Source organism: Bidens hawaiensis, unplaced genomic scaffold (assembly GCF_021521415.1).
Source record: "Bidens hawaiensis isolate Kalapana, Puna unplaced genomic scaffold, B.hawaiensis_p1.1 tig00002924_1, whole genome shotgun sequence".
Lineage (NCBI taxonomy): Eukaryota > Viridiplantae > Streptophyta > Magnoliopsida > Asterales > Asteraceae > Bidens > Bidens hawaiensis.
Window position 1 is genome coordinate 2,790,162 of NW_027491157.1, and position 20,680 is coordinate 2,810,841.

The 20,680-nt window shown below is 38.2% G+C and overlaps 1 protein-coding gene across 1 annotated transcript; it reads left to right on the top strand.

Annotated features, from left to right (window-relative positions):
* The first annotated feature begins 2,938 nt into the window (after nt 1-2,938).
* Nucleotides 2,939-4,179, top strand: LOC143621646 (uncharacterized). The gene is made up of 3 exons (XM_077093005.1): nt 2,939-3,341; nt 3,432-3,650; nt 4,160-4,179. The coding sequence occupies exons 1-3, from the start codon at nt 2,939-2,941 to the stop codon at nt 4,177-4,179; spliced, it is 642 nt and encodes a 213-aa protein (XP_076949120.1).
* Nucleotides 4,180-20,680: the final 16,501 nt, after the last annotated feature.

The following is a 20,680-nucleotide window of genomic DNA, read 5'->3' on the forward strand; positions in this document are numbered from 1 at the left end:
ATTATTTTAAATGTCCGTAGTCGCTCATAATTGTGGGAACAAGTATGAAGGTAAGACCGTTATGAACTTGGATTGGTAGATATTCATAAGGTATGAATATAGAGCAAAAGGTTGCTGCCAAGGTTTATAGATATTTATGGGATATAAATATTGGATTGATCCTCTCTCAAATGTTAGTACATGGAATCTTTGTGATTGATCATAAGTAAATTTGAGTAAAAGGCGAATATCATTGTATCCTCCGACCTAAGATATAAATTGGGTCTTGATATTCACCAAGTTATGCTTTGACTTAGTTCTTCAATGCTCTGAAACAAGACAGTACATAAGTCTAAGATCAGGTACAGTACTAGGTGATTGTGAAAGACATATGTAGTCAAAAGGGGATTTGTCCCACTTATTCGTTGAGGGTAAGATGTCTAAGGCCTGCAAAGTCAAATCAACAAAGAATGATCACTTTGTGTCTCTGGATTTGACATGACATCTATGGCCAAAGGATAAATGATAGATTCACCAAAATCATATCAAGTAAGGGACTTTAAGGGGATGATGTTATTGAATGGCACTTCATCATGCGTATTACGGGTAGTAAACCGTAGTTAGGCGGTATTTGTTACTTGCATCAATCTTCTATGTATCTTGTGCAAGTGGAAGATTGGTGGTCTCAGTCTGCCCAAGAAACATATTATTATTGATGTGGCTAGTACGTTATGATCCAAGTCAAGTCATACCCAATAACAAGCTAGACAAACACCAATTATATTTGTTTATATATGATATGATCATAAGTAAATAAATATTAACACTTGTGTTATTTAGAAAGGGTTTCTAAATACAATGTACTTGTTAAATAAATAAATCATATGAATGATTTATATTTTGAGAGAGAGCATTCCATAATGTTATTTAAGATGGTTAAGTAACAATATGTTAAAATGGTTACCTAGCATGTTACCTATAATATGTTGTATTATAACACAATATGAGTTTTATACCATTGTGTATTAAAAGAAAACTTCATAAAGTATATATATATATATTCGGATAAGAAAGGAAGGAAGCCCCCCCCCCCCCCCTCTCCTATCCTTCTTATGTTTTTTTATTATATTTTTTTGTGAGTGGATACATGCAATGGATATTGTTGGTCCATAGTGAGGTGCATTTTGAATGAACACCTATCCCTCTTTCTTTCAACAAAACAATTTCACAAGTAACAAAACATTCCTCTCTTCCTTTTCTCTCCCAAATTTTCGGCCACAAGGAAGAACATCAAGGAGGAGTTGATTTTTCAAGTGAATCCTAGCTAAACAAAGGTGTATTGTCGGAGGCTTGGGATATGCAATCTTGAGGGACTCCCATTGAAGTTCTTGCCTACTTTTTACCATCTCCTTCATCTTCTTTTGGGTTTACTTGAAAGGTAGTTTAACATGCATGGACTTATAGTGACATGCATGTGGTTATTAGTATGTATTTCATATATGGATCCGGGATTGGGTTTTGTATGTATAAAATTGGTTTTATGCACAATAAACTAACAAGATTTAAATCTTTTATCCGCTGCGTTTTTCATAAAATTGGAGTTTTATGACTTTGATAATCTTGTTAAAACCCAACAATTTGGACTTTGTAAAATACGGGTATACAAAGTTGGTACAACCCAAAACCCTTATGAAGAGTAAAATCGGGTCCTAAGGAAGAGTCACAGAGGAAAATGGCTGTAAAATGGTAAAAATGCAGAAAAGGAGATTCTTAGCGCACCGAAAGAAATCGCATCGCATGCCATGCGAACGGTTTCCATGCGAAGCGAATGGATTCCATGCGAATGGATTTCATGCGAAGCAAATGGATTCCACGCGAAGCGAATGGTGGATTTCCATGCGAATGGTTTTCCAAGTAAATGGTTTTCCAAGCGAATGGATTTCCATGTGACCGGTATTGCCATGCGATGCGAATGCTTTTGCACGCGAATCAAATTGTTGTAAAAGTAACCCGATTCAATTTTCTGATGCATTTTTGATAAAGGCCTATTAACAAAAATAGAATTTTTCCAAGCTGACCTGGCAGGTCGACCCCAGCTAGGGGCTCTGCCCCTTGGAACCTGCTAGGGGCTACTATCCCTAGACCCCGCTACCAGGACTGCTGCCCCAGACCCCCGTTAGTTGAAGGGTTCATTAACGTAGATGTATGAAGTAGTAGTAATAGATACTTGTGACTTGTTACACAGTTAGCCGTGCATAGCTAAGGAATGGCATTACCATTAACTTAGAGAGAAACCGACTACAAGTGAGTTCTAGCCCTATTTCTCTTTAAAAAATTTTCGGGGCTGTGTGCATACTTGTAAGACTAGAGGTATATATATACACTTATATACATATATGATGAAGTTGAATAACTAAATCAAGAATGAAAGAATGTGGTAAAAATTTGTATATGTTTAGTTTGATAACTAAATGTGATTGTAAGAGTCAAATAAGAATATGAATTGGAATAATTATAAAAGTAATAATTATAACTCTAATTGGCGTTCCTCCGGTGCACCTCCTGGTTTCCAATCAAATTTAAATCCTAACCGGGGGCAGGATCAGTCGTTTAGCGGGGATCAAAGTAGTCAAAGTTCGAATAATGGGCCAGATCTAAGTAAGAAGTTGGACGAGATGATGCAGCAAATCGTTACTAGAGATCAAGTTAATCAAAAGACTATTGTCGATCATGACCTACTTTTTAAGAATCAACAATCGGCTCTACTTTACATGCAAAGGTCCATCAGCAATATTCGTCAAAGATTGGATGAGAGACCCTAGGTCAGTTTTCGGGTTCCATTCAGCAAAATCCGGCAGCTCAGTTAAATGTTATTTCTACTCGTAGTGGTAGGGTTTTAGGTCCGGAGAGAGAGATTGAGGTAAATGAGAGAGATGAGTTAGTTGATGAGGAGATAGTGATGGAGACTCCTGGGAGGGTGCAACCTATGCTAGGCCCAGCAAGTACCACACCAACCAGCGAGCCCATAGTTAGAGGAAGTGAGGAAAATAAGTTGAGAGATATTAGGCCTTCACCTCTTATAGATCATTCTCGTGTCCCGTATCTAGTCCGTGTTAAGAATCAGAAGTTAACTAGAGAGTACGGGAACCTCTTAGATATGTTTAGGCAACTTAGAATTAATCTTCCATTTATCGAGGCCCTCCAGCATATGCTGAAATATGCCAAGTTTTTGAAAGATCTTCTTAAACGAAACGAAATTCTAGAGGAGCTTTCGACCGTTCCACTAAACAGAGAGTTTTCTACGATTGTACTCAATAAGGTTCCGGAAAAGTTACCCGATCCCGGTGTTTTCACTGTTCCATGTTTGTTCGGTAGGGATACCTTGTGCCAAGCGTTAGCGAACCTAGGAGCTAGCATAAACTTAATGCCATATTTGTTGTTTGAGAAGCTAGGCCTAGGAGAGCTCACACCCACCCGTATGTCATTATCTTTAGCTGACCATTCGATGAAGTATCCTAGGGGAATCATAGAAAACTTGCTCGTGAAAGTCGATAATTTGGTTTTCCCCGTAGATTTTGTGGTGTTAGATATGGAGGCTGATGAGAGAGTTCCTATTACTTTAGGTCATCCATTCTTGCGTACTGCTAGGGCACTTTTTGATGTATTCGAAGGCAAGATCACTCTTAGAGCCGGCGATGATAGTGTCACTTATGTTGCTAAATCCATGAGACACCCGAGTGGTCAAGACGGTCTTATTGATCCATGTCATCCCGTTTATGTGATTAAATCTTTTATTCCGGGCATGGATCCACGTCTTGAGCATCCCCGTTCCGTCAGAGTTTGTTTGGAGGAGGTAGCGAGTTCTCGAGAGTCGATGGAGTTTGATAGAGAAAGAGGTGGTGGTCTGCAAAAGTTTGTGAAGTTTGGAAAAGTTGGAGATAAGAGGAATAAGATTGAAGATGAATGGTAGTATCGTGATGCAGTTTCTTGGAGGACCATGGAGTTTGACCTAGGTGGAGGAAGCTCCACTTAGACAGTTGAGTAGTTCACATAAGAGAGTGTCTTGAGTGAAAACTCAAGTGTAGAGTTTGTATAGTTATTCCATTTGTATATTTGAGTTGTGTCAAGTCACTAACGTAGATTTTTGTAGTTCTTCTTTGTTTTTGTTTAAGTTTTGCAGGTTTTGAGCTAGAAAAATGACCCCCTGAAGTATAATGCAAGATTCAAGTTTGGGGATGAAGCAGCCGAACTGTATACTTCTTATTATTTGCTGCTATTTATTTATGTTTTATATATAGGGTGGGTTGGATGGTCTGGTAAAATACTTAAGTGCTTAACATCTATCAAGTGGATAAGATATGTTTTAGATATTGTTTGTTGAATGTTTGCCGAATCCGTTCGTGTGTGAGAGAAATGGATATTTGTTTGATGCACACGTTTGGAGTTGGAGACAGCTTTGGAAGAAGACTTTGGCAACATATTTCATGAGCATATTACCAGCTAAGTCTTTTTCGTTATTTATCTTGCTTGTTTATTTTTATTTTTATTTATATTTCTCTTTTTAGGTTTTTAGGTTTTTGTATTTCGATTTTATTTTTATTTTTAGTCATTATCCTTGTATTGAGGATAATGCAAAATTTAAGTGTGGGGATAGGACATTTGAGTCATAGTTAAAAAAAAGTTCTGAAAAATGTCCCTTGATTTTGTCTCTTTTTGCATTTTAATGGGAGATAAGGATATTTATCGGGAATCGGTTTTTCAAACTACTAATAATATGAGATAATATAAAAGAAAGCGTACTAAGCTTGGGATGTGTCGGTAGGCCCAACTACTCTTCAAAGGTTTTCCATTGCATATTCTTAATAAAACTTAAATCATAAATTTTGTGGTTCTCATCCTATGGGGGGACAGTGAAGATGAAATTCGATAAGGCATAGAGAGTATTACCATAAGCTGATTACTCTAAGGTGGTGAGAGTTGAATGCACTTTAAAATTAGCACGCCACTCCGTTTTATGAAAATAAATTGTAAGTCCCGAATCTGGATCACTACAATTATGATATCAACAATCTAGGTGTTGGTTCAGAATTCCAACACTGGCTGATTCAAGAACACAAACACAGTACCAAGAATTTGCTTCAAAACACACGTTAATATTAACGTCGGGTGCTTAAGCACTATTAATACAATACTCGTCTATGATACTAGACGGCCAAAAATACAAGTGAACGAACAACCCATAACCCTATACAAAGACATCTATATATAGGATAGCCAGCACACTGGCCCAACAAAAGCCCAAAGCCCACCGTGAACCATAGAGTTCTCGGTTCACATAATATACCCGACCTAAGCCCAAAATACAAGCATAAACCACAAATATAGCCCAACATTCTCCCCCTTGGTTTATTGCTTGATCAAAACTGCTTTGGCGGTAGACAATCATCGTCCATCTATACTTTTATTTAGGCCATTCGGCGTATATACTGTGGCTTCCAAATAGACACTTGGAGGTTTAGTGTCATATTTAGTGCCTTAATTTAAGACCTGGCTAGGAAACCAGCACAGGTCAAACCACTATCCATATGAAATAGATAAGCATGATGTTTGTCATCATGAATAGCAGTGAATGTTAGGCTTGATTGGCTCAGAAAAGTCAAGTACGATGCATCTTTGGTAGAACCAACAAATCCTCGATCAAGGTTTGACCGAGAATGCTTCAAAAACTCTTCAAAACGAAGATCTCTCTGATTAACCAAAAGAATCTGGTCAGTCCATGCCAAAAACCTCAGAGCACTGTTTATCATCTTCAACATGCCACCAATCACCATTAATGACCAAACCTGTAACTACAATCAATGACTAAACCAACCATCAGTAACTTCAACAGAGAGCAAACAAACCGTCTAAAACGATGAATTAACAAAATCAAATAAGCCCTAACAACCTCTCAACCATAATGAAGTTCTTCACTTATTTAAAGAAATTTACTTGAGAATCTCAAGGGGACAAGAAGAGAAGTAAGGCGACGAGATAGGTGAAAGATTTAATGGTTAGAATGAAAGAAGCTTTTAGAAGATAAAAGAAGTTGTGATTTTCAAGAGTAATAAGTGCCTTTATAGACCACCTGGTCACATCAAACTAGGCCGAGAACAGTTGTTTACAGAAAACATGTGGCCGAGAACCATTCACTGAAGGCAGAGAACTCTCAAATCTGGCCGAGAACGAGAAACGGCCAAGAACATCATCATCAAAAGCAACTAGGACCGAGAATGATAGAGCCGAGAACTCAGAGATCATGTTTAACCAAGAACAGCTCAGTGCACTTTGGAAAAAATAACCCGATGCATGTGAAAACGATTTCTTAGAACATTTGTTTAGACACGAATAGATTTGAGGTAAAAACAAAATAAACAGAAAAATAAGAGTAAAATAAAATAAAAAAATAAAATAAAATAAAAACTAAAACAGAATTTACCTATCCAGTCTTTAGAAAATCAACATATATTGGGATCAAATTTCAGCTATTTAAAACGAACCACCCTTTTATGAAAAGATCCGAACAAGAGATCATATTGATTAAGGTACTTTCACAATGATTCATTTTCAGCATTATTGTGGCATAGTGAAAAGGTTGATAGCAGGTAATTTTCATGATTTTCATTGCATTAGTGATATGATCTTCATTACATGGACATCACTTATGGACCTCTGATGCCCCTTAGCTATTCTCAAGGCGTATTTGGCTTTCCCCAGATCACCCCAATTTGACTCCAACCTCCTAGTACTTGATCAAAATACTTTTCTTTGTACAAAACGATTTTAAGCTTTAAGGTTGAACGTTGGACTTACATGCCATCCGGACTTACAAGCCTTACATTCAGGGTGTTTAGGACTTATTTTAGTGCCCCACCCCTGTAGTTCTCTGAGACCCCTTTAAGCTTTTAGAAAACAATTTTAATGATAAATTATAAAATTTTTTTCCCCCTTTTTTTTTTGACACAAGTATGAAATATAATCTTTTTTTTTTTTTGGTGATCAAGATACTAACGGGCTCGTGTATGACTGGGTACTTGCTTTTCTGCCTATCATTCGGAGAGATGTATCTAGAGACATGCAAATATCTTCAAAATGACTCTCCACAATAAGTTTAGCAGATTTAGTTTATATCACTTCAAACTTTTAATTATCATGAAAAGCTTCCACACACATCAATAACTAATCAAAAGCCTTTTTAATAACTTCACACGTTAGGCATTCAAAATCAATTTATCTATCATTTCTCAAAGGTTGAATCGATTTTCATTTAAAAATACATTAAGCTATCTAAAAAGCTTTTAGCTGAATAATAATATCATTTCCCGAAAGACAATTTAAAACTCAGTCACCCCAGTCACTTTTAGGTTTCAGGTAAACGTCTATCCCGTATGTCCACAAGTGGTTAACAGGACCAAACATATAGGAAATTGCATGTCCTTCCAACTTAGAGTTACCGACATAAATTTAAGTGAAAGAATTCAAAACACAAAACATATCACAATCGCCCCAGATGCTTTCAGTCTTTAGACAAATGGCTATCCTCTGTGACTCTACAAGTATATCACCGGACCAAACATATACAAGTATATGTTCTTCAAACTTAAGCAACCGATATAATTTTAAGCGAAAATGAAACTTACACACACAAATTTTTTTTTTTAATTATACACGCACACACACTATTTTTGGCTTTTTGATTTTTCTCCCCCTAAAATTGTACAGATTAAGAAGATATGTACGAGTTTACACTCAAAATAACTCAATCCTCGAAACGAAGCATTTTAAGAAAACTCACAAGCACATTAAGTTTGGCTGTTCCGACCGGTTTTGTAAATAAGTCCGCCACATTATTATCAGTGTGAACTTGTTCAAGGTGAATTAATTTTCGGTCATAACAGTCACGAATAAAATGAATTTTAATATCGATGTGCTTGGTTTTAGAATGTTGAACTGGATTCTTAACAATTGCAATGGCAGCATCATTATCACAAAAAATGGGAGTATCAAGAAATTCCAAACCGTAATCCAGCAGCTGGTTTTGCATCCAGATAACCTGAGAACAGCAAGCTGATGCAGCAACATACTCCGCCTAGGCGGTCGAAGTGGACACCGTTTGTTGTTTCTTACACTGCCATGAAATAAGAGGATCGCCTAAGAACTGGCATCCTGCAGATGTGGATTTCCTGTCAATATCATCTCCACCGTAATTGATATCAGCAAAAGCATAAAGATCAAATTCTGATTGTTTGGGATACCAAAGACCTAACTTCGGTTGTCCCTATCTAAAAATACGTTTAACAGCAATTAAATGAGAGAGTTTAGGATTAGCCTGGAAACGAGCACACTGACAGGCTGCAAACAAGATATCGGGTCGGCTGGCAGTGAGGTACATTAGAGACCCGATCATTGATTGATAGTATGTTTGATCTACGGGACTCCCTTCAGGATCAGATGACAGTAAAGGCCTTTCCGCCATGGGAGTGTTAGCACACTTGGAGTCTTGAAACTCAAACTTTGCGAGCATATCCTCAACATACTTTCCTTAATGCAGCAAAATTCCCGCCGAACTTTAGCGAACCTGTAACCCCAAAAATGTTGTCATCTCACCCAACGAACTCATCTCAAATCTTTTCTTCATAACGTCTTCAAATTCTGCACACAATTCAGCACTGGTGGATCCAAAAATAATGTCGTCTACATAGATCTGGACTAAGATCAAATCTTTTCCGACAGTTTTGCGGAACAAGGTTTGATCAATGGTTCCTCGCTTGTAGCCATGATCTAGAAGATGTGTTGTCAATGTAGCATACCATGCTCGAGGAGCCTGATGATGAAGCCCATACAATGCCTTATCTAACTTGTAAACATGATTTGGCTTCTTGGAATCAGTAAAATCCGGTGGCTGTTCCACATATATCTCTTCCTTGACCTCGCCATACAGAAATGCAGTCTTAACGTCCATTTGATACACTGTGAACCCCATAAATGAAGCGTAGGCCAAAAAAATTCTGATGGCTTCAAGTCTAGCCACTGGAGCATAAACCTCAGTGTAATCCAACCCTTCAACTTGACGAAACCCACGAACTACCAATCGAGCCCTTGTTTCGAACAATAACCCCGGTATCACCTTGCTTATTTCGGAACACCCATCTCGTATCAAGTGCTTTCTTTCCCTCCGGTAACTCAACCAATATCAAAACTTTCAACTTATCAAACTGATTTAACTCTTCATGCATAGCGTCTACCCAACTGGGTTCCTGGAGGGCCATGTCTACAGTCTTTGGCTCTATCTGAGATATGAAACAGGAAAACAAACAACTGTTTATATTTCCAGTCTGACTTCTGGTGGAGACGCCCGTTTCAAGAGGACCTATGATGTTCTCAATTGGATGATCTTTCTAAATTCTTGAAGGAAGTAATTGATCGGAAACATCACTGGTAGAGTTTAGGTTTGATAAATTCACGTCAATGTCAGCAAGGAGGTTCTTTCATCCGGAGGTCGCTGTACTGTGTGAGTACGAAGTGCTGGCGATATATTCATTTGGAATGACATCGGGAAATAGTGTGCTCCCGAAAATCTGACGAATAGGACTCTCCACCTCAACTGTCGTGGTATCTTCAGACGAACTTTGCGAATATTCATTTTCTGGAACTGCTTTTGGCTGAGAAACAGATGCAGGTTTGTCGTCATTGACTGGTTTTGGGACATCATCATCCAGGAGTGGAGAGATGTGGGATACTGCATGTGAGTCATCTTTCTCAGCATCCACTGTAGTGCTGCCTGAAGGGTCTGTGTTGATGACCGGAAACACATTGAACGGTTTGAAGAGTTCATTATAATCGAATAGCCAGTCTGGACCAACACGAGCATCAGTCTTGTTTTCTTCCAACCAACGAACATCATAAGATTCTAGAATCTTTTTGGTAGACTTGTTGTAGACCCTGAAAGCAGTATGGCCCGCATACCCAACAAAGTAGCAATCATCAGCTTTAGCCCCAAATTTCGGAGTAGACTCGAGGTTCGGTAGAGTGCATGGGCAACCAAAAGCCTTGAAGTGCTCGACAGTAGGCTCATGTCCATAGACAATCTCATATGGAGTCTTCATTTGTGATTTGTTGATTATCACCCGATTCTGAACATAACAGGCCGTATTAATAGCTTCTGCCCAGAAAAATAATGACAGCTTAGAATCACACAACATCGTCCTTGCCGCTTCAATAAGAGTTTGGTTTCTTCTTTCAGCCACACCATTTTGTTGTGGTGTCCATGCTGAACTATATTGACGAAGCACTCCCCTCTCTGAACAGAAATAATTTAATGATGCATTCTTGAATTCTATACCATTATCACCGCGTATTCCCTTCAGCTTCAAGTTCAGTTGGTTCTCCATGAGCACTATAAACCTTTTGATCAAATCTGCAGTTTCACTCTTACTCGACAAGAAAAACACCCAAGTAGAATGTGAGTAGTCATCATAATAACAAGACAATAAGAGCTACGTGAAAGACTCAAAACATGCACTGGACCAAAGAGATCCATATGTAGCAATTGAAAAACTGATGAGATGGTGTTGATCAATTTTGGTTTATGAGTTTTTCGATGATGTTTATCCAAGGCACAAGTCACACATTTTTCAATAGTAACAAAATCTTTAATGGGTAAGCCACGGACCAAATCATTTTTAGCAAGACGATTTAAATTTTTCGTATTAGCATGACCAAGACGACGATGCCAAAGCATAGCATTGTGTTCCGACACTTTTGAAAACAAGCATGTTATTTCATCAAGAACATTTTTGTTCATGTCGATCATATAAGCATTATCTTTTCGTTGTGATCGAACAAGAATCCAGTCTTCTGGTATAATGATACCAGGATATAAAACCAAACATTCTTTCTTAGTAAAGTGAGTTGAAAACCCTTTGTCACAGATTTGTGACACGCTTTAGCAAACTGTGCATCAATTCAAGAACGAAATTAACATTTTCAAATTTTAGAACACCGTTACTTACAGTACCCTTCTGTGTGATCTTTCCCTTTTCTCCTCCTGCAAAGGACACATACCAACCGTTAAAGGTTTGAATGTCGGGTAGTTGGGATATGTCTCCTGTCATGTGCCTGGAACAGCCACTATCAACATACCAAGGTCTGATGATATTCCTCCATAGTTGTCCCTGCACAAAGCGCGGGATTAGTTAGATTTTGGTACCCAGTCCATAGTTACACTGGGTGACCCTAATGCATTTAAGGTTGTCACGGGTTGCCACGACATGTCCCTTTTATCATCAAACGTGGATTTTTCAGATTCCTTTGCCGGAGATTTAGGCAACCATTTGTGTCTACCATTGTATGATTTGGCATTATATGTACGAATGGTTGTCGTAACCTCCGGTGTTTTGGGGTTGGAAGAAGACGAGGTTGCCTTTTCCACCCATTTTGGCTCAGAATTTGTGTTCGCTTTTGAAACCGTAGCACCTTTTTTAACCTTTTTTCGAAACATGTTAGGCTTGGTCTGATGAGAACTAAACCTGCCAGATTTGTTTAGTTTCCAATCATCGTCAGAGGGATTAGCAGGATAATGCCTGAATCTTTGCCTGTGTGAATTGTGAGGCATATAGGGCATATTCCTCTGATAAAATCCATAATATGGAACATATGGACGATGTGAACAATTTCTGGCAATATGACCAGGAGTATCACAATTAAAACAAGTTTGACGTTTTATGTAGAAATCACTCTGGGCAATTCCTCGTCTGGACTGGTTGTGTGGACCAGTTTGCTGAAAATTGCGATGGCCCCCTTTTTCATTATTCACATTATTCAGCTTATCACCTTGTTTTTCATTAGAGCATCCCTCTTTAACAAATTTAAGTGGTAAGTATTTGTTGGATTTTGAATTTTTAATTTTATTTGGTACCACATTGTCAAAATTCAAACTATTAACCGAATCAACCACACAAAAATCTTTGCTATTTAAAATAGAGCCCACACAAACAGTCGGAATAACGGAATTTAAAACAGGCAGTTTTAAAGGAACATCAGAGATAATGTCATGATTAAATTCAAAACAAGGGTCGTCGTCCTCATCAGTCCATTCCCTGACAGTTACTTTTTCTGCACATGAAGCAAACACGTTAGAATCATTCACTCCTGAAGTGGATGCATTCACATGTTCAGATTTGTCATTCTTATCATGTATACCGTACTTCATGTTCTGTACATTTTCTTCATGTTCTTTGGTGAAAGGAAGTTGAACATAGTTGTCATTGTAAGGTGGGGGTAACTGGCTATACCCTAATCCCTCACCTTCCTTTTCCTTCCACATAATTGATTATCAACCATTGAATTTACTACTTTACTGGAACCCTCGAATTTTTTAAAATCAAGTTCAGCTCTTTCAAACTTAGCATTTAAGTTCAAAATTTCCAATTTGGAGGCTTCCAGTTTAGCAGTTAATTCAACAATTTCCTGCTTGGCATCTAGGTGGTGACAACACTTTATACTGAATTCAAACTTAAGCTTAGAGAGATCCTTTTTATATGCTTCTATTTTATCTAAGAAGGATTTTTCATTTTTCTTAAGTTTAAAGTTTTCTGATTTTACACTTTCCATGTCTCTGATCAAGTTATCATTATGAAGTTTATATAAGTTGATTTTATCAACACAATCTAGAGAACATGGTTGAAAGCTTACCTCAAATGAGCTGGAGGGAGTGAACGCCATGAATGCGAATTGAAGTTCCTTGACTTGCTCCTCAGCAGCGTTTTCCTCTTTAATGTCTTCAACATTTGCAAAATTTGTGGTCTGATTTCCAATGTTGAGAGCAGCCATCTGATCCTCCCAGGAGAACTGTTAAACAATCAATCCCCTTTCACCATTTCCCGAACTCTCACCAACATCTCCCCTAGCGTTACCCACTGGAACCAGCGCCCTTTCTGTGTTTCCTTCCTTCGCTGGGTTAGTACATTCACGAGCAAAATGACCCGGCTAGTGACAGTTATAGCATCTCAGAGTTTTCTTGTTAAAACCCACCTTCTGATTATTAGGCATGTTCCAATTATTTCTACCAGTCCTCTTAGTGAATTTCTTGGCACGAAACACTGCCATGGCGATTTGCCAAGCAATATCCATTTCCTCAACATCATCAGGGTGAATCTGATCGAGTCAGTAGCCACAACTGGTTGAACCAGGTCTCCAGCTAGAAATGCATTATAGCAGTTCATGAACCCTGCCATTAGAGCTATGTTCTCCTGAGTCTCTTTCGGAATGGAGGGAAGCTGGCTTGAGTTCTGACCTTGAGCAGCGCCAGCAGATGAAGGTTGTGCAGACTTGGTGAAGAAAACTGGAGCTTGTTGAGGCGAAGTAGAGGAAGACTGGCCTTGAGTGGACTTAAACATGTGAAAGTTTCCTTGGGTTGGAGGTTGCTGAGTGGCCTTGAACATAGAAAAACTATCTTGAGAAATAAGAGCATTGTTGGAAGCAACGTTGGAAGCAACGTTGTAACCAGCTGCACTGTAAGAGTTCACATGATTTATTGCACGTTGCTTGTCGTCCATGTCACATGCCTTGATAGTAGCCATCATCTCCGAGATACACATTCTGTTGAGATCTTTTGTTTTCTTGATAACAGCAACATTCATATCCCAATTCTTTGACAATGAGTTCACCAGTTTGTTGTTTATCTCTGAAGTTGCTAGATAAATACTAGCAGATCTTATTTCAGTCACAAGAGATATGAACCTTTGGAGTTGAGTTTCCAATGACTCCCCCAGAACATAGTTAAACATGTTGAACTTTTGTCGCATCAAGTCTTGGCGACTCCTTTTCATATCTTCGTTTCCCTCATACACCTCGATTAATGCCTCCCATAGTTCCTTAGCAGATTGAAGTTCTCTAAAACCAAGGGCAATCTCAGGTGAAAGTGCCATGGTTAGAGTTGATAGGGCCTTTTCATCCTCTTCAACTTTGGCAAAATCATCATCATCATACTGTGCAACCGGCTTCACAACAACCTCAGTTGAATTCTCACGTTGATACGTGATGATTTGGGGTCCTCTAACAATGCTTCTCCAGATCTTAGCATCTTTCATTTTAACATACTTCTCGAATCGAAATTTCCACTCACTGAACCCCTCATGAGACAATAGACGAGGTACACGAGTTGTTGTCCCCATTATGGAATCCAGTTCTTGATGAAGTATAGCATTTGATGACGCATTGTTGTTGGTTAACTATTCCATTTTATTTTAATTTAAGATTAATTTTAGTCCAGGAAGTTTTATAGTCCTAGTCCAAGTGTCAGGTCCAAATAAAAGTTGACCGAGAACTAATGGCAGCCGAGAAAAGATACCGAGAACAATATTGACCGAGAACTAGGAAGTCAACAGAGAACACTCTTAGTCAACCGATAACTCTTGGATGTAGCCGAGAACTGACAAACTTGGTCGAGAACAGGCAGATTTGGCCGAGAACCAACAAATTTCACCGAGAACGACCAAATGCTGGCCGAAAACAATGAAAATTGTACGAGAACTTCCAGGAAACCCAAAGATGCTTTGACCAGATAATTTTGGTAACAAATTAAATCCCGAAATCTCTGGGATTTGAATTTTAACCAAGATTATGTCAATCTTCAACTTCAAAAAAAACTTTTTCCTTCTCCGACGAGAGTATCACCGGAAAATCAACCACAACCACCAAAGATCAAAATCATGAATTCTTGATATCACAATAACGAGCCTGAATAGGTCTAAGGCTCTGATACCAATTGTAAGTCCCGAATCTGGATCACTACAGTTATGATATCAACAATCTTGGTGTTGGTGCGGAATTCCAACACTGGCTGATTCAAGAACACAAACACAGTACCAAGAATTTGCTTCAAAACACACGTTAATATTAACGTCGGGTGCTTAAGCACTATTAATACAATACTCGTCTATGATACTAGATGGCCAAAAATACAAGTGAACGAACAACCCTTAACCCTATACAAAGACATCTATATATAGGATAGCCAGCACACTGGCCCAACAAAAGCCCAAAGCCCACCGAGAACCATAGAGTTCTCAGTTCACATAATATACCCGACATAAGCCCAAAATACAAGCATAAACCACAAATATAGCCCAACATAAATAAAGAGTGGTGGCGCCCTGCAAATGTCCATTTTTATACGAGCTTTAGTCTTTAGTTATATATTTATAGGTTAAAGATGCCTAAGTGCACAATGAAAATATATATATATATAAGCATTCCAAACGTTGAAAAGAAAAGAAAAAGTGAGAAAAGTTATGTAATGAAAAATGCTAAAGAAGCATTCTCAAAAATAGAAAAAGAGGCCAAAGTGCGCATACTAGACGAGACTGAGAGTTTACGTGTTACCAAGGGAATGGCGACTCTGAAGATAGACTATTGAGGCTCAAAGTTTCTAGTCAATAAATATTTTCTTAGGGCATATATATAGGACAAAGTCCAATAATATTTAGGGCATGCTCGTACTACCTTACTTGACCTATCATCATCCATTAATTCCATCTAAGTGTATTTTCTTCTTACCATTAAGGGGTTGTTATCTTATGGTGATATGTTGAACCAGTTTGCTTCAACTCGATTATTTTTTATTGTCTTTACTACGCTTGAGATGGCGTAGGTGGATCTTAACTTCAAATGAGTGAGACCCATAGGTTTTTGATATCACATGAACTTAAATGCTTAATATGCATGGGGGCTTGATAGGCTAGTGGCTGGGTTTAAGTGGACAACAATATCGGCAATCGCGGTTTTTACGTTTGTCTGAGCTTTAAGATAACCTTATATGTTTTTAAGACTGTATTTCTCCGATGCTGATCCCATTGCGATTAGACTATGAGATAAGTGTGGGGATATTTGATATAAGGCTAAATATATATAAATCCCTTGTACATTTTATATAATATTTTAATAGTTTATGTTTGGTTTTTATTAGGATTTGTATACTACTAACATAATTGAATAACGTAGGTTCCGGTACTTGTTCATGGTTAAAGAGGGCGAAAAACGATCAAAAATGAGCTAAACCGACAAACCGGAGCATCAGGAAACGAACCGGACCGAACCAGGAGCGAACTGGACCGGCTAGGCCGGACACCCCCCCCCCCCCTTCACGCCGGAGAGTCGTGTGGTGGGGAAGGCCATGCCCACCACGCAGCGCTATGGAGACCTTCCAGAAGCTTCTTTGACGAATTTAAGGTTTGGGCCTTGTATTTTCCTATTTAAACGCCCCTAAACTCAACCTTAAACATAACCTGAATACCCTAAACGGTAGGGACGATTTTGGGAGCTCTAGAAGTGATCTTTTGGAGATTTTGGAGGCTTGGAATCATACGGTGGCGAGCATATTGATCTAGAACGAAGACACCGGGTTTTATCGCCTTTAATCTTTCGTTGCTTTTATTTTCCATCATGATTCCAGTTATCATTGTTTTGTTTTACTTTAAGATGTTAGGCTAAACTTTATAGACTACCTAGGCTTATGATGAAACTTTGTTGAGTTTTATTATTCCAAAGTTTCCTTGATTATTGTTTGTCATTATGATAGTGTAACGCCCGTAAATTTTCGTTGAAAAGATTTAAGCCTTGTAAAGTTTGTATTTTTACCGAGACTCAATCTGGCCTTCCCCGGGGACCTCTTTGTCTTTCTTGCAAGCCTATTTGTTTAACCTTTGATCCAAGACATCACAATTTATAAGTTGGAGGACCTAGATGTAAAATGTTTATAACCTAAAACCCTAAGCCACCCACCCCCCTGACTTTTGCGATCGGCAGCTAGGAGGGGCTGCCTCCTTGGTTTTTGTGCCACTCCAACTCCATTGCAGCCATACCGCATCTAATTCGAGGTAGGTCCTAGCGTATTACAACTCTTTTTTAACAATGGAACCCTTTATTGAACACGTTAGGGTTGAGTTTTGATGATAACAGTTTGCTGACAGATTCGTATTCGTTTATTGTAGGATCTGTAACGCGATGATAATCCATTTTTTTTGATCGATTCTTGTTACCTTGATGTTCTACTTTAAGTCTAGTTTCCAGAAAGGTATAATATGTAATTTTTGAACGAGATTTGAATGGTTTTTATGAATTTATAAGATCGAGTGTCAAAGCTGATGCGGGATGACGGATTCTGGTCTGTCTTCCCGACATCATAACTCTTTTTCAACAAGTCCAACTTAGTTGGTTCCACTACTGGAACTTAATATTTTGAGTTAATAATAAACCCAATTGGAATCGTTTAATTTGGTTCGGTAATGAATTTCATAAAAATAAAACCATTTTGTTGCGCACTGAAATAGCTGCACGTACCTTGCTGTGTTGGAGGAATTTTTATAAATTTTTTCTCTACTAGAAAAATATAATAAAAATATTTTTATAAACCTAAGACATTTAATAAAGTTTGGTAAAAAGTTAATAATTTATTTCAAAGGTTATCCTATGTAATTAAATGCATCTTCGCATGCTAAAATCTTCACGTTTTACTTGTTATTGATCGATAAGTTCGTTTTAGGCCTAACCGGTGGATGTTCAATGGTGTTCTTGTCGGGGCTGTTTGAAGTGATTTTTTGCTCCGTCATCTTCCTAGTTACGTCATATGTGTTATACTTTAGTATCGTGAGCTATGAAGCCCGCTTGATTGATCAATTGTCGATAAATTGAAAACTAGGATTTCGGTTGTCTAGTTTGTTGATTGTGGTATCTAGCGCGTTGTTTGAGGGAATTAACAACCAATTCGGATTGTGTAGCCTCGGTATGAATTAAGGGCTGTGGAAAACTATTTTCTTAAGTTAATGGGGCTGAATTGGTTGTCGGTTACTCAAACGGGTCGGTACAACGCGTATTTGCGTTTATTGAATTGTTAGTACGTTGTACTTGCGAGTTACCGACCCATTTGACTCGTGTAGCGTCGTGTGGACTTGTTGGCTGTGAAATTATCATATTAGGTCCACACGGGTTGAGTTGGATGTTAAGTGCTTAAACAACTCTTAAACACGCGTGTTAGTATCACTTAGTGCTTCCGGGAGTAATTTGGGAATTCTTTATTCCCGGGAGTACCTAAGGGTCGTTCTGGTGAATGTGAGGCCTCGGGGGCTGTTGTGCTTTAGTTTGATGAGGTCGAGGGCTTAAGTAACTCGAACCATGTTAGAACCATATATATATATATAAATTATTGTATGGCCTGTATTTGGCGATGTTGTAGTCGTTTCGACTACTGATGTTGCGTATGCCTACTTCGTGTTTGCATACGGATGGATGGTGATCTTGGCCGGGCCAAACTATACGACTCAGGTTCTTAAATCCTGTGGCGGGCTCTGAATAGCCCGTGAGGGGGGAGGCTCGTGTGGCATGATCATCATCGGATGTTACGTGTTTGGGTTGTACGTGTGCTCGACCCTGATGTTTTTACTTGGATGAGATGTTACGTGTTTGGGTTGTACGTGTGCTCGACCCTGATGTTATTATTTGGATGGTATTTATAGGGATATAAATACATGTATGTATATAAATGTCTATGTACGAATAGTTAGTGTTGATGATGGCCTAACTGTTCGTATCTCGTATTATATTTTAGACTCTTGGAATGTTTTATAATCCCATTTTTATATTTAAACCCTTGGAATGATTTATTTAAATGTCTATTATTAAAACTTGAACTCACTCAGCTCAAGCTGACTTTGTGTGTATGTTAGTGTGAGTTTCAGGTTTAGAGGAGGATGCTTACCGCTTGGACCTGCTCGAGACTACTTGGACGGTTGAAGGCATAACTAGTCGGAGATTAATACGCAAACTGTTTTCTTTTCATTTATTACTTTAAAATTTTAAATTATGGTTTTGGGAACTTGGTTTTAGTACTTGTGATTTTCCGCTGTTTATTACTCTGAAATGATTTTTAAGATGAAATTGTTTGACTTTAAATTTTTGAGAATTTTTGGATATGATTACCAATTGTAGGATTCCCGGGATTCGGGGTCTTATAGATAGGTTTCTATTAGGTCATCTACTTTGTATTTTTGACTATTTTATGATTGATTTCGAATAAGATCATAGGAATAATATTATTTAATTAAATAAACCTAAGTGTGTTGCTAACCTAAATAGCTGTAAGGTGCTAGGTTATTGATAGGTTGTAACGCCCGTAAATTTCGTTAATCGGCTCGATCGTTTATAAATATTCGTTTAAAAGCCGGGGTTTCATCTTTCTAATGTTGAGCCTTGTAATACGTTTCAAAAGTCTGTTTATCCATCCTTTCGCTCGAAACATCGCCTCTTATAACTTAAAGCGTTAGATTAGAATGTAGCACCCGACATTTTCATTTAAACGACATGCACGTTGTAGAGTTTGTATGTTTATCGGGTTTGATCCGGCATTCTTCGGGGACCTCATTGTCATCCTCTTAAGTTAAATTATTTAATCTTTCATCCAAGTTATCACGTTTTTCAAGTTAAAGGGGCCTAAGTGTAACATTATTATAATAAACCCTAACCTCCTTCCTTCTCCCTCCTCACTACCGATCGGCAGCAGCTCCAAGCCGCCCACCTCAATTTTGGTGCAGCTCCGGCCATGTCCAGCCATCCCGAGTCTAATCCAAGGTTGGTTTTATGATTACCCATGTCTTTTACACCTTAATTGATCATATTAACGCGTTTATTGGTCGTTAAGGTTGAGTTTTGATGATAACAGTTTGCTGACAGATTCGTATACGTTTATTGTAGGGTCTGTAACGTGATGATAATCCACTGTTTTTGATCAATTCTTGATTCCATGGTGTTCTAATTTGAGTCTAGTTTCCAGAAATGTATAATACGTAATTTTTGGACGAGATTTGAATGGTTTTTATGATTTTATAAAATCGAGTGTCAAAGCTGATGCGGGATGTCGGATTCTGGTCTGTCTTCCCAACATCATAACTCTTTTTCAACAAGTCCGAATTAGTTGGTTCCACTTCTGGAAATTAATATGTTTAGTTAAGAATCAAACCCAATTGGAATAGTTTAATTTGGTTTGGTAATAAATTTTATAAAAATAAAACCATTTTGTTGCGCACTGAAATAGCTGCACATACCTTTCTGTGTTGGAGGAATTTTTATGAATTTTGTGTCCACTAGAAAAATATAATAAAAATATTTTTATAAACCTACAATATTTAATAAAGTCTGGTAAAAATTTAATAATTTATTTCAAAGGTTATCCTATATAATTAAATCTATCTTCGCATGCTAAAATCTGCATGTTTTACTTGTTATTGATCGATAAGTTCGTTTTAGGCTTAACCGGTGGATGTTCAATTGTGTTCTTGTCGGGGCTGTTTGAAGTGAGTTTTTGCACCACAATCTTCCTAGGTATGTCTCGTATATCATACTTAAAGATCATGTTCATAGGTGTTCGTTAAGTTGATCAACTAGTTGTAGTTTGATTGTTATGTTCGGTTGTCTAGAATTGTAGTTTGGCGCGTTTAACGCGAGGCTTGAAGTGATTGACGACCAATTCAGCTCCGGGACACTTGGTTTGACGTACGGGCTGTTCAAAATTCATTTTTATAAGTCATGGGGCTGAATTGGTTGTCGGTTACCCTAACAGGTCGGTACAACGCGCAATTTCGTTTATTGAGTAGTTGGTGCGTCGTACTTG

What these genes read in the sequence shown, in the direction of transcription:
- LOC143621646 (XM_077093005.1), top strand. Translation starts at nt 2,939, where the DNA reads ATGGAGACTCCTGGGAGGGTGCAACCTATGCTAGGCCCAGCAAGTACC. An exon ending in CGGTGTTTTCACTGTTCCAT is followed by an intron (nt 3,342 to 3,431) that starts GTTTGTTCGGTA and finishes TTGAGAAGCTAG; the next exon opens with GCCTAGGAGAGCTCACACCC. An exon ending in ACTTTTTGATGTATTCGAAG is followed by an intron (nt 3,651 to 4,159) that starts GCAAGATCACTC and finishes TAAGTTTTGCAG; the next exon opens with GTTTTGAGCTAGAAAAATGA.